The following is a 16,563-nucleotide window of genomic DNA, read 5'->3' as shown; positions in this document are numbered from 1 at the left end:
TACTGAACATGTACTGATTGAAGCGAACAGTTTGCAGATTGTCGGACAGACGTGGTTTTATACAAACATTTCTTAAATATGAGTGCAAAGGCATGCAGCAGCACCTGCCTCCGCCTCGCAGTGCAACGTCACCAACAGCTAAAAAAACCCAGACAAACCGCAAAAAAGAAGTCAGTGTTGCAGGATATAAAACAGAGACTACAACTCTGCATTAGCGGACAAACAAAAAGCACAACGTGGTCACTCGTAGTGTCCGTGCACACGGTGTCGATAAAGTTCTTTACATGGACGTAATGGTGGCGTCAGTGACGGAGCTTTTTTTTTTACTCCTAATGCAAAAACAAAGAGAGTAAAATAGAAAAGTGATGCATTCATGCTACGTCAAGTAAAGTGAAGTTTCCGGAAGATTAAAGGTCCCGAATTCAGACGGGAAGTTAGTTTGTTTTGGTTCGAAGCTGAACTGAAATGTTTAAATTGCTGAGAAAATAGGAAGGAACCTTTGTTTCATCGTTTTATTTATTATATAACTTCTGTAACTTCTACGGAAGCATAATGCATTCGGAAAAGCTGAAATTCGGAAAAAAGGAAATTTGGAAAAATGGAAATTCAGTAAAACTGAAAAAAGGACTTGTTTTTTACGAGTTTACTTACTCATTAATTCAGAAAAACTGAAATTCGGAAAAAAATGAAATTCAGAAAAAATGAAATTCGGAAATTCAGAAAAAATAAATTCGAAAAAAAAAAAGAAATTCAGAAAAAAATGAAATTCGGAAAAACAGAAATTCGGAAAAACAGAAATTCGGAAATTCAGAAAAACTGAAATTCGGAGAAAAAAAAAATCAGAAAAAAATGAAATTCAGAAAAAACGAAATTCGAAAAAAACGGAATTCAGAAAACAAAAAAGAAAAACGCAATTCAGAAAAAAAAATTCAGAAAAGAAGAAATTTGAAAAAATAAAAATTCGGAAAAAAAGAAATTCAGAAAAAACAGAAAACAGCTCTCTTGTGTGAAGCTTTGTTCAGGCGAGCCTACTTCTACTTGAGTGTTCAATGTCTTGGAAGCAAATACGTTCCGAGATAGTTAACTCGTACAAAACAGGGCTTTTTAGTTTTCAAGTGAATGCATAACGCTAACGGTTACCTTCTCTGGTTTAGCTAAGAGGACTGAAAATGCTCCTGTGTGTCGTATTGGGGGGGAGGGGGACAAAGGACCAATATCCTCGAATGGGTTTTGGAGGACTGGTTGGTTATTTTCTTTAGCTCTGTATAGTTTGAAGTTCCTGTCCAGCAGGTTTGAATGCGGGACCTTTAAAGTGAAATAATCCGTACGGCTGCGTGTTAGTGCTGCGATCATGTTCATCTGATTAACCTAAATTACAATAATTAGATGTTTGTTTTGCTAACAGTACAGTTACTGTCAGTGTGCTCCAAGACGGAGGGAAGAGGACAGAAGAGAGGATGAAAGGAAGGAAAAGAGCAGAAACAGTTCAGCTGCCAGACGTCCTGTTTAAACCAGCCGGCGGCCCAATAACCGGCCTCGACCCGCAGTTTAAGAAACGTGACCATTTCACGAACTGCCATGAGACTGGGCTGCTCCTCCCGTTACTTAGTCATTAATTTGACATAATAAGTCATTATTATTTTGAGATACGTTGTTGCTGTTTTGAGTGACAGATTTTTGTTATTATGTAAAGAAATGTCATTATTTTGAGAAACTAAGTCAATACTTTTAAATAAAGTTTCTCATAATAATAACAAACAGGATCTTTTTTTTTGGCAGGAATGTGCTTCCATAGCCGCATCTGTTTCTGTCTTTGCTGGTAACTTTCATCCAGTTTCTCTCCGTCCCTCCTTAAAACCCTCCAACGTCTTTCTTTTCTTCCCGTCGTTTTCCTCCGGCTACCACATGTACGTCTTGGTGGTGTCGATCTGACTCCCCCCCGCCTCCTCCCCGCCCTCCCCGGCCTCCCTCTCCTCCTTGTCCTTCTCGGCCTCGCTCTCCCACAGCGTGATGAGCGGCGGGTACAGCTCGTTCAGTGGGATGGCGGCAGTGGCGTGCTGCATGTACTTCTTCAGCGAGTGCCCGCAGGACTTGTGCTGCTGCACGCGGCGGCCCATGTAGACCACCAGCAGTGCCATGATGGACAGGGCGAACATGGAGCCCATGACGGCCGCGAGCGCCACGCTGCTGCGCCGCGAGGCCACTAGCTCCACCGAGAAACCCGCCTCCCTGGTGGTGACGTTCAGGCAGGAAGTGTAGATGGGGGAGGGGGAGATGGGGGAGGAGGGGGAGGGAAGAGAGGAGTAGACGGTGAGGCAGACGTGGTACTCGGTAGCAGGAAGGAGGTGAGTCAGATTATACTCCTGGACATCTACTGGGACCTGGAGAGGGGGGGGGGAGAGAGGGGGAGAGAGAGAGAGAGAGAGAGAGAGAGAGAGAGAGAGAGAGAGAGAGAGAGAGAGAGAGAGAGAGAGAGAGAGGGGGTATTACAGACTCATGGTGTGTGTCCATTATCAGTGCCATTTCCACACTTCCCATTCATTTCTATGGGAGCAGCTGTGCAATGCATTCTGGGAGCATTGTGGGGACTTTGGAGAAGCAGGGTGTCGAGTCACCCGCTCCTCATTTGCATAAAGTTGAATCCAGCCAACTGTATGCAAATGAGGAGCGGCCGGCTGTCCCACTGTTATTACAGAGCCGTGAACTAACCGCACACAGGCGTAGCGTGCGAGTGTGGATGTGTTCACCTTGGCGGTGTAGCTGATCTGAGGGTTGTCAATGTGCACGGTGGCGCTGGTCCACCGGGTCAGAGGGAGGGGGCCGTCCTGCTGGTTCTGACCCACAGACGAAGCTCCTCCGCTGGGATACAACTTCCACTCCAACACCACCGACTGGGCGCGCACGACCTGCACAGGAAACAGGAAGCAACCGCAAATCTCATCGGTTTAATGGTTGTGGCTAGAAGGGATACAGCTACGGCCGTAAGCTACACATAATCTAATATTAATATATATTAGTCCAGTCAAACGATTAAAATATTTAATCGTGATTAATCGCATTAATGTCATAGTTATAGCAATTAATCGCACATTTTTATCTATTCTAAATGTCCCTTGATTTCTTTTTGTCCCATTATTTTTTCTCATTTTAATGCTCTTATCAACATGGAAAAGTGGATCGGCTTGCTTTGTGCTTTTGTCGCCTGGCTTTGACGAGGGGGCGGAGAATTGCCATCAGCTGTGTGCTTGGCCATCAGCTGTGTGCTTGGCCATCAGCTGTGTGCTTGGTCATCAGCTGTGTGCTTGGTCATCAGCTGTGTGCTTGGTCATCAGCTGTGTGCTTGGTCATCAGCTGTGTGCTTGGTCATCAGCTGTGTGCTTGGTCATCAGCTGTGTGCTTGGCCATCAGCTGTGTACTTGGCCATCAGCTGTGTGCTTGGTCATCAGCTGTGTGCTTGGCCATCAGCTGTGTACTTGGTCATCAGCTGTGTGCTTGGCCATCAGCTGTGTACTTGGTCATCAGCTGTGTGCTTGGTCATCAAGTGGTATTTCAGACTGGACGTGCTGCGATGATAGCTCAGTTCACAACGACAAAACACACAGATCACTTTGGTCTTGTCAATGGAACCATTTGGCAACTTTTTTAAAGTAAACTTTCCATTCAGAATCTTATTGGCATCCATTTCGGCGTCTCGCGCTCGCCATCCACTCAAAACGTAACGTTAGCCTACTACTCTTTGGCCGGCTTGCAAGCCCAAACAAGTGTGTGCGGCGTGCCTGTTGTTTAGTTTCTGGTCTAGCTAGATCCGGTGTGGTGTTGTAGTTTTTCTAGGTCAAAAAGAACGTTAATCTTGCGATAAAAAAATTCACGCTGTTAAAATGGGTTTGCATTAACGCCGTTAATAACGCGTTTAACTGACAGCACTATTATATATTAATATAATTTGAATACTTCCAAGCAGGAAACACATGTTCTTTCCTTGGGAGTGTTTAAATCCAAACAACAATCTTTTTCCTAAACTCAACAAGTTGTTTTGGTGCCTAAACTTAACCGTCGCCGTAGCTGTATCCCTTCTAGCCTCGACCCTGTTTAATGGATCAGAAGTAGGGTTGGGTTCTGAAACAGTAACCCTAAATGACAACATGGCAGATTAAATATAAAAGTCTCTTGTAGGAATACAGTTTGTGAGACTGCCCTCTAGTGTTGTGGGAGTTTTTTTTACTAAATTAAAATATTCTGAGAGGTAGGGAGGTGCAGATTTGTACACAATCTTGTAAGGTTGGGTACTGAAACTGCTTCCTCAACAGTTTCGGTGGCACGTAAATGCCTGCGCTGCTCCGAAATGGACGTTACAGGTAACAGAAGCATCACTGCATGTGATGCTAGTTAACACTACACTTAGCAGCAGGTAACGTTAGCCTGGCGTTAGCTAGTAACTGCCTTAAAGACGCAGTAGTAGGTAAGACTTATAAAACTAACTTTCTGTCATATTTGCTGAAACTGACCCTATGTTCCAGTAGAACTACATGAAGCAGGTCATTTAAACTAACTGTCTAACTGTTCAGATGCACCAATCAGGGCCAGGCAGGGGGGGTGTCTAACTGTTCAGATGCACCAATCAGGGCCAGGGGGGGTGTCTAACTGTGTGTCAATCACTGCTCATGCACACGCATTCATTCTCCCTTGTGGGGGGAGGGGCTTAGGAGACCGTTTTGGGCTTTAGCAGAAAGGGGGGAGGGACTGAGAATTTGTCGATGTTCAAATTATTTGGCTAAATCCTGGATCTTCACAATCCTACCTACAGCACCTTTAATCACGGTTAAAATGCTGACGGTTAAACGGTCTAACGTGTGGCTGTATTTCACTGGAACGGATTCCGACACAGAGACGTCCAACAGTCTGCAGCTAAAGACACAGAAGAGACTAGTTGCACTTTGAGACACCGTGGACACAACACAGACGGTACATTATGGTCTATATGGCATAAGCAATAAACAAGCAATTCTTTATTGTCTCCAACTGTCGTTTTGTGTATCGGTTCAGGCACCGTTTAGGCAACGGGAGCTTTTTTTAAAGTATCGTTTTAGCACTAATATCGGGAAAAACCCAACGATACCCAACCCTAATCAGAAGTGAGACTTAGCTTGTATTTTCATTATAATAATTAATAATGAATAGTTTATTTCGAACAACATACAAAAGAATAAATAAAAAACAGAAAATACAAGACACAAAAGTAGTTCACTATGAAAAAAGAAAAAGCAAAAATAAGCAAAATAAATAAATACTTAAATACATTTTTTTTTTTTTCCGAAAGAGAGTAGGAGGAAGCGCAATGCTTTTCGGGTCCTACCCTTTTTACATTTTTAAATTACAAAAATTACCCTTATCAAAGTGTTTTCAATCTATCGTTTTTCAATAATAATCATAAAAGCAATAAAACGAAAGTTAAGAACGTAACTATGGTTCTATGAATCCTGGATGACCGCCAGAGGCAGTGCTTAACACTGAATATATATATATATATATGCAGTAAGGATGAAATAAAATGTATTTATATTAGAAGTTTCCTACATTAAGATACAATATATGTGTTTCATAAAAAGATGTAAAGTACACATAAAACAACAGATGTAACAGAAATATATAGAAACACATTTAAGGTACCTTCGCCAGCACGACCAGAGAGGCTGCAGCGCTGGACGAGTTCCCCAGCCATGGCCGCTCTCTGTCGGGCTCACCGCCCCACCGGATCCCCCCGCCCAACCACGAGCCCACAGACCCCTGGGAATCCACCAACACCGAGACGCTCTTCGTGTCTGCGCCTTCCATGTTCCAGGCTACGCAGGTATACACACCTGAAAGAGAGAGAGCGAAAGAGATGCAATGTTAAGGGGTATTTTCAGTATTTCAGTGACTAATGTGGTCCAGTATTAAGCGAGAACCCTGCAACCGGCAGCCATGAACTGGGCTGCAATGTAACCCTATAGGACAGGACAGCGGTTTTCAATAGGTGAGGCTCGCCTCCCCTGGGGGGCGCCAAAGAGCCACAGGGGAGGCGTGACACGCAAAGAAAAAATAACTCTGTATGCAGCTCTATTGATATCGATAATTGTGCGTGCGTGTATTAGCTTTAAAATGCATCGTTTCCTTGTCGTCAACAGAAGTCAGCATTAAGGGAGGAGACAAGACCCAGCAAAAAACGTAGGAAATATGACCCTGAGTAGAGTTTAGATTCTCTGCCCGAGTCCGAACTGTGCCCGGCCGACATTTTACGCCGCTATGATCGGGCCGGGCCTGGCCGGGCCCTTCACCAAGCATTTGTGTTTTTTTAATCATTACTTTATTAGCCTTATTCGGAGGGGAGAAAGCTCTGCCTCTCCAGCTTCTCCCGTAGCTCTGGGTGGATGTCCTGACCTGACTTGAGTGTGAGGTAAACTGGGCTACATCTTGTCTCCCCCCCTCTGCAGCACTGTTGTCGGCCAATTAGGTGATGGAGACCAGAAAGTCTCCTATATGGCTCCAGGGCTTTGATTATGATGCTGCCTTGATCTGTTCCCCTCACTATTCAGCTGAGGGAGCAGCTAGGGTCAAGGTTTTTTTTTACGTTTCTTCATTCGGATCCATTTGCGATCCGTTCTGAATAAACTAACAGCAGTTTACAGGCTTCGTCCTTGTTGCATTACCGGTATTCATTAAGATAATTCTAAACAGATTTCTGTAGTTCAAACAACTCTGAATTGTAGTTGAGAACGTCAGTTATAACGGCCCACGTATTAAAAAATTGTCGGGTTTAAATCAGGCTCATAATTACAGTTAATGTGTCGGGCCGGGCCGGGCTCGGACACAATGTGCATGGGCTCGGGTAGGGCCAGGCTTCATCTTTTGGGCCCAATCTAAGCTCTAATCCTGAGTACTTAAAGTTAGGTTTCACCTGGTCGGGGTCCGAGGCTGCACCTCTGCCGCAGTGTGTGGTCTGCAAGGAGGTGCTAGCAAATTACAGCACCTCCACCTACTTGTGTGAGTTTGGGTTTTCTGCACTGACTGATTAAAAACCAATATAGATCAAGGCAGCAGGTGGAGTACGACTTGCGTTTATTTCTCTCTGCAGTGCAGCCCCACATCGAACACCTCTGCGCATCGAAAGCGCGGCCTCACTGTTCCCACTGATATGGATGATTAAACTGAAACTCAAAGTTGTGTTGTCTTGAATGCATGAATGGGTTGGGCCATAGAGTCGATGCCGCTCTTGTAGCGCAAATGACGTAAATGGCGCATTTTGTTTGTTGTTTAAATCTGAGGTTTAATGTGGCTGTAATCGTTAAAAAATGTTCGATCTGATAACATGCCTTTAATGCAGTTGACTGTTAAATGTTATGTGTCCCGTGAACAAACAGCGTTGTCGTTCATTCATCCGAGAACTGTCCATTGTGCTGATTTTGTTCGAGACGATGTGCCGGTCCTTCAAATGTGCGCGTAAGGCCCAGACACCGACCGATTACACATGTTAAGCATGTTTTGCTGACTTGTGGATAGGCCCACTGATGTTCAGTGATTTTAACAGTAGCCTCAATTAGGCCTGTATGTTGGAAATAATTTGCTGTTGCAAAGAATCGTTTATGAATGCACTTTTAAAAAAGTTGTGGAAATAAAATGTCTTCAAATACAATATCAAAAAAATATTTACATAGTTGTTACTGAAACTCATCATTGCCTGGAACACACAAAAGATGGCATTTACTGCAGAGGCGTATGTGGGTTCGGGCAGGCGGACGGGATTTTGGGGAAGGGGGGGCTCGGCTGTCCTTACCTACTCTAAGGGGAGGCTCACATTCACCCAATTTGAAAACCCCTGCTATAGGACAAATGTTTTTAGTCAGCGTCCACTAAAAGTTGTGTTGTTGCTGCTGACAGACTCAGATTATTATTAAGTGTCTGACAACATTATGAAAGGATCCCTACAGAGATAGACCTTTTAGTTAAAGAGTAAGATCCTTTTAGTTCAACAGGAAACAGCCCCGAAGTCACCATCACCAAACTCCACCAGACTCCATGTAAATAATCAGTACTTTTAGCGTGTACAGAGCCAGCATATTTCCACCAGACTCCATGTAAATAATCAGGACTTTTAGCATGTATAGAGCCAGCATATCTCCACCAGACTCCATATAAATAATCAGCACTTTTAGCGTGTATAGAGCCAGCATATCTCCACCAGACTCCATGTAAATAATCAGGACTTTTAGCGTGTATAGAGCCAGCATATTTCCACCAGACTCCATGTAAATAATCAGGACTTTTAGCGTGTATAGAGCCAGCATATTTCCACCAGACTCCATGTAAATAATCAGGACTTTTAGCGTGTATAGAGCCAGCATATTTCCACATGTAAATGGGTGAATTAAGGGTTTATTTCAACCAAACCAGAGTGGTGATTGTTGGAACAGTGGAAAGATGAACCAAGACGGCTTTTGATAGTTTTATTTTTGTTTCTGTCCACTTTGAATGAAGTGTGTTTTACGATGATAAAAGTCCTGATTATTTACATGGAGTCTGGTGGGTTTGGTGATGGTGATTTTGGGCCTTTTTAATGTTAAACTAAAAGGATCTTAGTCTTTAACTAAAAGGTCTATCTCTGTAGGGATCCTTTCCACAATGTTGTCACTTAGAATAACAACCACATACACAGACTGCTTTTAGTTTTATTTTGTTTCTGTGTACTGTGAATGAAGTGAGTTTTAGGATGATGCAGATGAAGATAGTTGTTGGAACAGAGAATTGGGATGCAGGCCGAATGTGAACCAGCAGCTCCGACTGACCTGTGTCTGACGGCTCGGCGTGTTCGATCACCAGCGCTCCGGGCTCCGACACACGATGCTTCTTCTTCTTCCTCCTGCTGCTCAGGCCACGCCCCTCCTCTGATATGATTGGTGCAGCCACCGCCTCCGAGCTCACCTGACCAGGTGAGAAAAGACAACAACAGAGACACACCCATCAGTCTTTCCTAAAAAAATATTACATTAGATATTTATATTATTTCTTTCGGGGCCCTATTTTAACGATGTAAGTGCACGGCGTGAAGCGCCTGGTGCAGGTGCGTTTAGGGCGTGTCCAAATCCACTTTTGCTAGTTTGACGGCGGAAAAAAGGGTCCGTGTGCCGGGCGCATGGTCCTAAAGGGTTGTACTTAGTGTCTTCATTAATCAGAGGTGTGTTTTGGGCGTAACATGCAATCAACCAATCAGAGATCATCTCCCATTCCCTTTAAAAGCCAGGCGTGTTTGGACCTTGGAGCATTGCTATTATGATGGAGGATTTGCACTGTAATATTTTTATTTGTAATCTTCTGCATGTGTGTGTGCTGCTGTGCATCCCTGTGTGTGTAACAAGCATAGTGTGTGCGCGCTGTGCACGAGCCTAGGAGCATTTTACTAATGCTCTGTTAAAATAACAATGAAATTCTGCGTTATTGACTTTAGACCAGGTTTTTGTTGGTCAATGGTGCGATCACTTCCCGCTGCCTCAAGATAGCAATACTCCCAGAATGCACCTGAACACACCTCCCTGTAAGACCAGCACATCCAGAATGCACCTGAACACACCTCCCTGTAAGACCAGCACGCCCAGAATGCACCTGAACACACCTCCCTGTAAGACCAGCACACCCAGAATGCACCTGAACACACCTCCCTGTAAGACCAGCATGCCCAGAATGCACCTGAACACACCTCCCTGTAAGACCAGCACGCCCACGGGCCACAGATGGACGCAGGTGCATTTGGTATTTAAACGACGTGGGAGCTGGACGGGAAACTGACAACTGGGACGGTCTTAAACTAGCAAAGACGCTTGCGCTGCGCCGGGTGCAGGATAGGGCCCTCTAAGTTTAGGCCTTTATCTTCCTTATTTCATTAAATCGTTTTCCAACACTATGGCTGTCAAAAATGAACGTAATAGTAACGAGTTAACGCCATGATTAACACACACGCCTCCTGTGATTTGGGCCTCGGGCAGAAAGCCCAGTTCTCCGTGATAGCATCCAGGGGATTACCAAACCTGCCAGTGAGGCACACAAACACACACACACACACACACACACACACACACACACACACACACACACACACACACACATACACACACACACACACACACACACACACACACACACACACACACAAATACACACAAACACTCACACATATACACACAAACACTCACACATATACACACAAACACTCACATATATACACACGAACACACACGCATATACATGCACACACACACACACACACACACACACACACACATATACACACGAACACACACGCATATACATGCACACACACACAAACACACACACACACACACACATACACACTCACACACACACACACACACACACACATATACACACATACAAAAACACACACACATATACACACACACACACACACACACACACACACACACATATACACACAGACACACACAAACACACACCTTGTCTCCAGTGGGCGTCACCCAGTAGAACTGGGGGGCGGGGTCAGCGTCCGCCCAGCACTCCAGTGTGATTGGCTGCCCGGCGCTGATGTTCATGGCGGGCGGGAAGGCGTGAGGAGAGATGTGAGGCAGGCAGCTGTTGGCTCCGCCCCCGCCCCCGCCGCCGCCGTCGGCCCCGCCCCATCCGGCCCCCACCACCTCCTGCAGCTCCCGGCCAATCAGGTGAGGCGGGGAGGAACATAGCGTGATGGAGGAGTCCAGCATCTTCAGGTGCGACTGGTTTCCCAGGTGAGGCCCCCAGGAGGAGAGACAGTCACATCGCAGGGGGTTAGAGTGGAGAGACACCTCCTCCAGGGACGGGAGGGAGGAGAGGAGGGAGGAGGAGAGGAGGCTCAGCTGGTTACTGTGGAGGAGGAGAGTCCGCAGGGAGGACAGCTCACTGAGGTGGGAGGGGGGGGGGGAGAGGAGAGGAAACGAGAGAAGAGGAAACGAGGGGAGAGACAAGAAAAGGTAAGGAGAGGAGAGATGAAGGAAAGAAGAAAGAACAGAAATAAGTCAGCTTTAGATTTTTCTTCAATCAGACAGACAGACAGGCAGAAAGACAGGCAGGCAGACAGGCAGAGAGGCAGGCAGACAGAAGGACAGACAGACAGACAAGCAGGCAGAGAGGCAGGCTGGCAGACAGACAGACAGGCAGGTAGAGAGACAGACAGACAGACAGACAGAGAGACAGATAGTCAGGCAGAGAGGCAGACAGACAGGCAGGTAGAGAGGCAGGCTGGCAGACAGACAGAGAGAGACAGACAGGCAGGTAGAGAGACAGACAGACAGACAGAGAGACAGATAGTCAAGCAGAGAGACAGACAGGCAGACAGACAAGCAGAGAGACAGACAGACAGACAGTTACCTGAAGGCTTGTGGGTCGATGTAAGACAGTCGTGGGTTGCTGCAGATCTCCAGCTTAGCGATTTCCGGAAGGTTCTGGAAAGCGGCTCTCTCCACCATCAGCAGCTCCTCCATGTTGTTCAGACTAAAACACAATCAACATATTCCTCCAATTTACTTTCTCCGGCTGTTATCTTCAAAGTCTCAGATACGTATTCAATCAATATTCAGGTAACTATGAGTATCAGAGATACCCAAAGATAACGGACTCAAGGACATCGTCTCGGACCGACCTGAGCTCCTCCAGGTGCTGAAGGTTCTGGAAATCTCCCTGCTGGACTCGGCTGATCGGGTTCCTGTTCAGGTCCAGGAACTTCAGGTTAGGGAGCATGCTCAGAGCGTCCCGCGGTACAGACCTGCCGAGAGAACAGCGCTCACATCAGCCAGCGTTACAGTCAATACCGTTCCATGCAGAAAACACTGCTAGACAGTGTGGTTCCAGAAGTAAAAACAGGCTGTGAGCATTAATGCGTTAATCGCGATGCAATTAAGGGCCGAGCATAGCGCGTACATTTTAATCGGATTAATCGCATGCCGGCATTTATTAATTTATTTTACACTTCACTCAGCTTTGCGTGGTGCTAACAGGCTACTATTTTGACCCTTTGCAGCACCGTTACTTCTCATCAAGCTGCCACTTCCTCCTAACACATCCTGCTGCTGCAGGCTGCAGCAGGATGGAGAAACAAGGCAGCAATGACTCTGAATGGAGCTTTTGATTTTACAAAACTCCCAGACGGCTCAGTAGACAAGTCGAAAGCCATATGCACGTTGTGTAAAGCCAAATTAAAATATCACCGAAGCACGTCAAGCTTGACCTAGCACCTACGGAGCTAAGCATAGTAGTACAGTTGCTACAGCATGATACCCACTCAGGAGAGTGCTAGTTGCCGACCTGTGGATGAAACCAAATCCCAAAAAATTACTACAGCTCTTGCGAAACAGGTGGCAACTAACTGCAGACCTGTCAGCAACGTAGAGGACTCGGGTCTTAAAGACGTACTACGGTTGGCATGTTCTGAATTGTGCAATAATGACAGATTCACACATTTTTCTTTTGTTTACAGTAAATAATTCAATAATAAACAATTACAAATCCTAAAGTGAAGTTCATAAAGTAACTTTCTTTGCATTAATTTGATTCCCATTCAAGATTCACTGGTAAGAATTGCTTGCCATTGTTAATATGGACTTAAAAACAGTTCTGAAATGCAAAATAATAGAATTTTAATCATGTGATAAAACATGATGATTAATCGTGATTAAGAAAAAAATTAATCGTTTGACAGCCCTAGTAAAAATTTATTTTTATAATATAAATTAAGGATTTATATTATTGGCCATAAAGTCTAAACAGTCTGAGGTTAACTGACCCCGAGCTGCGAGGATGTGAAACCAAAGTTTCTGCTCTGGGAGAAGCTAGAAGTCTGAATGAAACCAACCTTGTTTTAAGGATAAAGTTTTTTATTTGCGATCTTATGGAGAAATACTACACTACCCACAATCCTAAGCGTAACAGCAACGTCTCTGATTGGTCCAACTCGCTGCTACACAGTCTTGGGTCTTTACCTTTTTTGCCATTTTCAAAATGTTTTTTGTGCCAAATCAAATGTTTTATGGTCACAATTCATCTGGTAGCTGGTTGGCTATTTCTCAAACGTCTACGGAACAATTGAACGGGGAAAAACCCATCCGGTACCAGGGTTAGGGTTAGGCTTAGGTGCATATCAGGCGAGGTGCATATCAGGCGAGGTGCATATCAGGCGAGGTGCATATCAGGCGAGGTGCATATCAGGCGAGGTGCATATCAGGCGAGGTGCATATCAGGCTAAGGCAGGGGTCTCAAACTCAATTTTCCTGGGGGCCGCTCGAGGTAGAGTGTGGGTCAGGCTGGGCCGCATCAAGTATTCAACAAAAGTATTCTTTGTTTGCTTTCTTAAATACATCTTGTTGCCTCAATAGACATTTTTTAAGATTGGCGACCCGGTTCTTTCTCTCATCTCCCTGGTATGTTGTATACTCCTCAGCATGTCTAGTTGAGTAATGACGTCTGATGTCATATTCCTTGTACACCGCAACTTTCTCTGTGCGTATGAGACATGTAGAGGTGCTCCTGTGCTCGATAGAAAAAATATTCCGTCTCCCACTTTCACTGAAATTGCCTGTGCTCGTCGCCAACCTTTCTCTTCACGGCACGTTTTGAGAGCGACGTGACTGGAACTGGGTGATGGCAGATATTTTCCGTCACTCCGGAACGAATGAATTGCCAGCAGCCTGAGGAATGTTATTAATGTATATGGAAAATAGCAGAACAGTATTTTGGAAAAAAAGCAAGACACTTAACCCATAGTTGCTCCAGAGGCGTGTAACCTCAGATATACAGTGGCACTCATAAGTTTATGAACCCATGCTGAAGTTGACAAAAAAGAGGAATAAAAAAAAAAATCATCTTTTGTAAATTGATCTTAATGCCTTAATTAAAAAAATGAGGAAAAATCCAATCTTTAAGGACACCAATTTTCTTTGTGAATGAATAATGTATCGTAAATAAATAAATGTTCTTCTTTAAAATACAGGGGGCATAAGTCAGTACACCTCTATGTTAAATTCCCATAGAGGCAGGCAGACTTTTATTTTGAAAGGCCAGTTATTTCATGGATCCAGGATACTATGCATCCTGATAAAGTTCCCTTGGCCCCCACATCATCACATACCCTTCACCATACCCCACATCATCACATCCCCTTCACCATACCCCCACATCATCACATACCCTTCACCATACCCCCACATCATCACATACCCTTCACCATACCCCCACATCATCACATACCCTTCACCATACCCCCACATCATCACATACCCTTCACCATACCCCACATCATCACATACCCTTCACCATACCCCACATCATCACATACCCTTCACCATACCCCCACATCATCACATACCCTTCACCATACCCCCACATCATCACATACCCTTCACCATACCCCCACATCATCACATACCCTTCATCATACCCCCACATCATCACATACCCTTCACCATACCCCACATCATCACATACCCTTCACCATACCCCCACATCATTACATACCCTTCACCATACCCCCACATCATCACATACCCTTCACCATACCCCCACATCATCACATACCCTTCACCATACCCCCACATCATCACATACCCTTCACCATACCTAGAGATTGGCATGGGGTACTTTCCATAAAATCATCTCTCAACGCAAATCAAACCAGCTATTAGGCTAACTGACATAAAACCATGTTAATCTCTAGGTATGGTGAAGGGTATGTGATGATGTGGGGGTATGGTGAAGGGTATGTGATGATGTGGGGGTATGGTGAAGGGTATGTGATGATGTGGGGTATGGTGAAGGGTATGTGATGATGTGGGGGTATGGTGAAGGGTATGTGATGATGTGGGGGTATGATGAAGGGTATTTGATGATGTGGGGTATGGTGAAGGGTATGTGATGATGTGGGGGTATGGTGAAGGGTATGTGATGATGTGGGGGTATGGTGAAGGGTATGTGATGATGTGGGGGTATGGTGAAGGGTATGTGATGATGTGGGGGTATGGTGAAGGGTATGTGATGATGTGGGGGTATGGTGAAGGGTATGTGATGATGTGGGGACCAAGGGAACTTTATCAGGATGCATAGTATCCTGGATCCATGAAATAACTGGCCTTTCAAAATAAAAGTCTGCCTGCCTCTATGGGAATTTAACATAGGGGTGTACTGACTTATGCCCCCTGTATTTTAAAGAAGAACATTTATTTATTTACGATACATTATTCATTCACAAAGAAAATTGGTTTCCTTAAACTCTTGTGTTGTCCTCGGGTCAAATTTGACCTGTTTTCAACGTTTTTTATAACAGAAATATGGATTTCTTTCAACCAAATTGCCCAAAAACAAACTTGGAGGCATAGTGGAACGTATAGAAACCATGCAACATTCTTCCCAGGTAAACTTAAGGATTACTTTCATTGCATTTTGGGTGTTTTATTCAATTGTATAGCATTTGAAAACATTTTTTTAAATGGTTTTAAAACCATTATACCACTCTGATCTTAATTATTAGTCAAAATAATTCATATTTTCTGCTTTGTTTTAACTCAAATTAGGTATGATGTTATTTAATTTAGGTTTATTGACAAAGAAAGCATTAAAACAACAAAACAGCGTGACAAAAACATTTTAAAAAAGCGTCAAAAGCATTGAAAAAGTGCCATAAACAAAGACAACTAGTTCACGGTGGGCCGGAAGACAACACAAGGGTTAAATTGGCACAATCAGTGGTGTGAACTTGTCTGTTCACAGAACTAAAGCAACCAGTCCTTCCAGAAAAGAGTTTTTTTGTGATTGTTTTGGGCAAAAATCCTTGATTATGCAGCACATTTTCTTAAAAAATGCGATGTAATATGCGGGATATTTATGCAATTTTATGCGATGAAATTGCGGGAACTTGCAAAAACTGCGGTTTCATCGTGGCTTCATCGCGGGGTTTGCAGCTTTTCGATGATGTTCACGTCGCGTAATTACGTCACTTCATAACGTTTCCATGGCAACAGGGGGAAATGGCTGCTCTTGTGTGAAGTAAACGCAACATTTTTCAACTTTCTGCTAGAAGATATATGTGACTTTTTTGCAATGAAAATGCGGGGATTATGAAATCATGCAAGCCCCGCATATTTTGCGCGGAAAAAGGCAATTTATGCAGCGAAAGTGCGGCGTATTTGAAAAAAATGCGACCCCCGCATAAATATGCGCACTTTGGCTGATTATGCGTTGAATTATGAGATCGCATAAATCACATTTTTCTGGAGGGACTGAGCAATGTCCAAACATAATCCAGTTCAAAAAAAGGTACGAAGCAATGATTTTCAAAGATTATATGAAAGGAGGGCATTAACAGCTGCAGTGTGTGTGTGTGTGTGTTTCTGTGTGTGTGTGTGTGTGTGTGTGTGTGTGTGTGTATGTGTGTGTCTGTGTGTGTGTGTGTGGCTGTGTGTGTATCTGTGTGAGTGTGAGTGTGTGTGTGTGTGTCTGTGTGTGTGTGTGTGTGTGGCTGTGTGTGTATCTGTGTGA

General features: G+C 44.4%; 1 protein-coding gene across 1 annotated transcript in view; it reads right to left on the bottom strand.

Moving 5' to 3' along the window:
* Positions 1–953: 953 nt before the first annotated feature.
* Positions 954–16,563, bottom strand: part of si:ch211-180f4.1 (uncharacterized protein LOC100144405 homolog) — a 20,773-nt gene continuing 5,163 nt past the window's right edge. Inside the window, exons 6-12 of the mRNA XM_031293126.2 lie at positions 11,681–11,803; positions 11,410–11,532; positions 10,503–10,941; positions 8,820–8,955; positions 5,668–5,858; positions 2,748–2,906; positions 954–2,381 (exon numbers count right to left, since the gene is read on the bottom strand). Of these exons, the coding sequence (XP_031148986.2) occupies positions 1,899–2,381; positions 2,748–2,906; positions 5,668–5,858; positions 8,820–8,955; positions 10,503–10,941; positions 11,410–11,532; positions 11,681–11,803 (1,654 nt within the window). The 3' untranslated portion in view covers positions 954–1,898. The remainder of the gene's footprint in view (positions 2,382–2,747; positions 2,907–5,667; positions 5,859–8,819; positions 8,956–10,502; positions 10,942–11,409; positions 11,533–11,680; positions 11,804–16,563) is intronic.

Source organism: Sander lucioperca, chromosome 12 (assembly GCF_008315115.2).
Source record: "Sander lucioperca isolate FBNREF2018 chromosome 12, SLUC_FBN_1.2, whole genome shotgun sequence".
Classification (NCBI taxonomy): Eukaryota; Metazoa; Chordata; class Actinopteri; order Perciformes; family Percidae; genus Sander; species Sander lucioperca.
The sequence above is the reverse complement of the archived record's forward strand: the minus strand, read 5'-3'. Positions and strand labels throughout refer to the sequence as shown.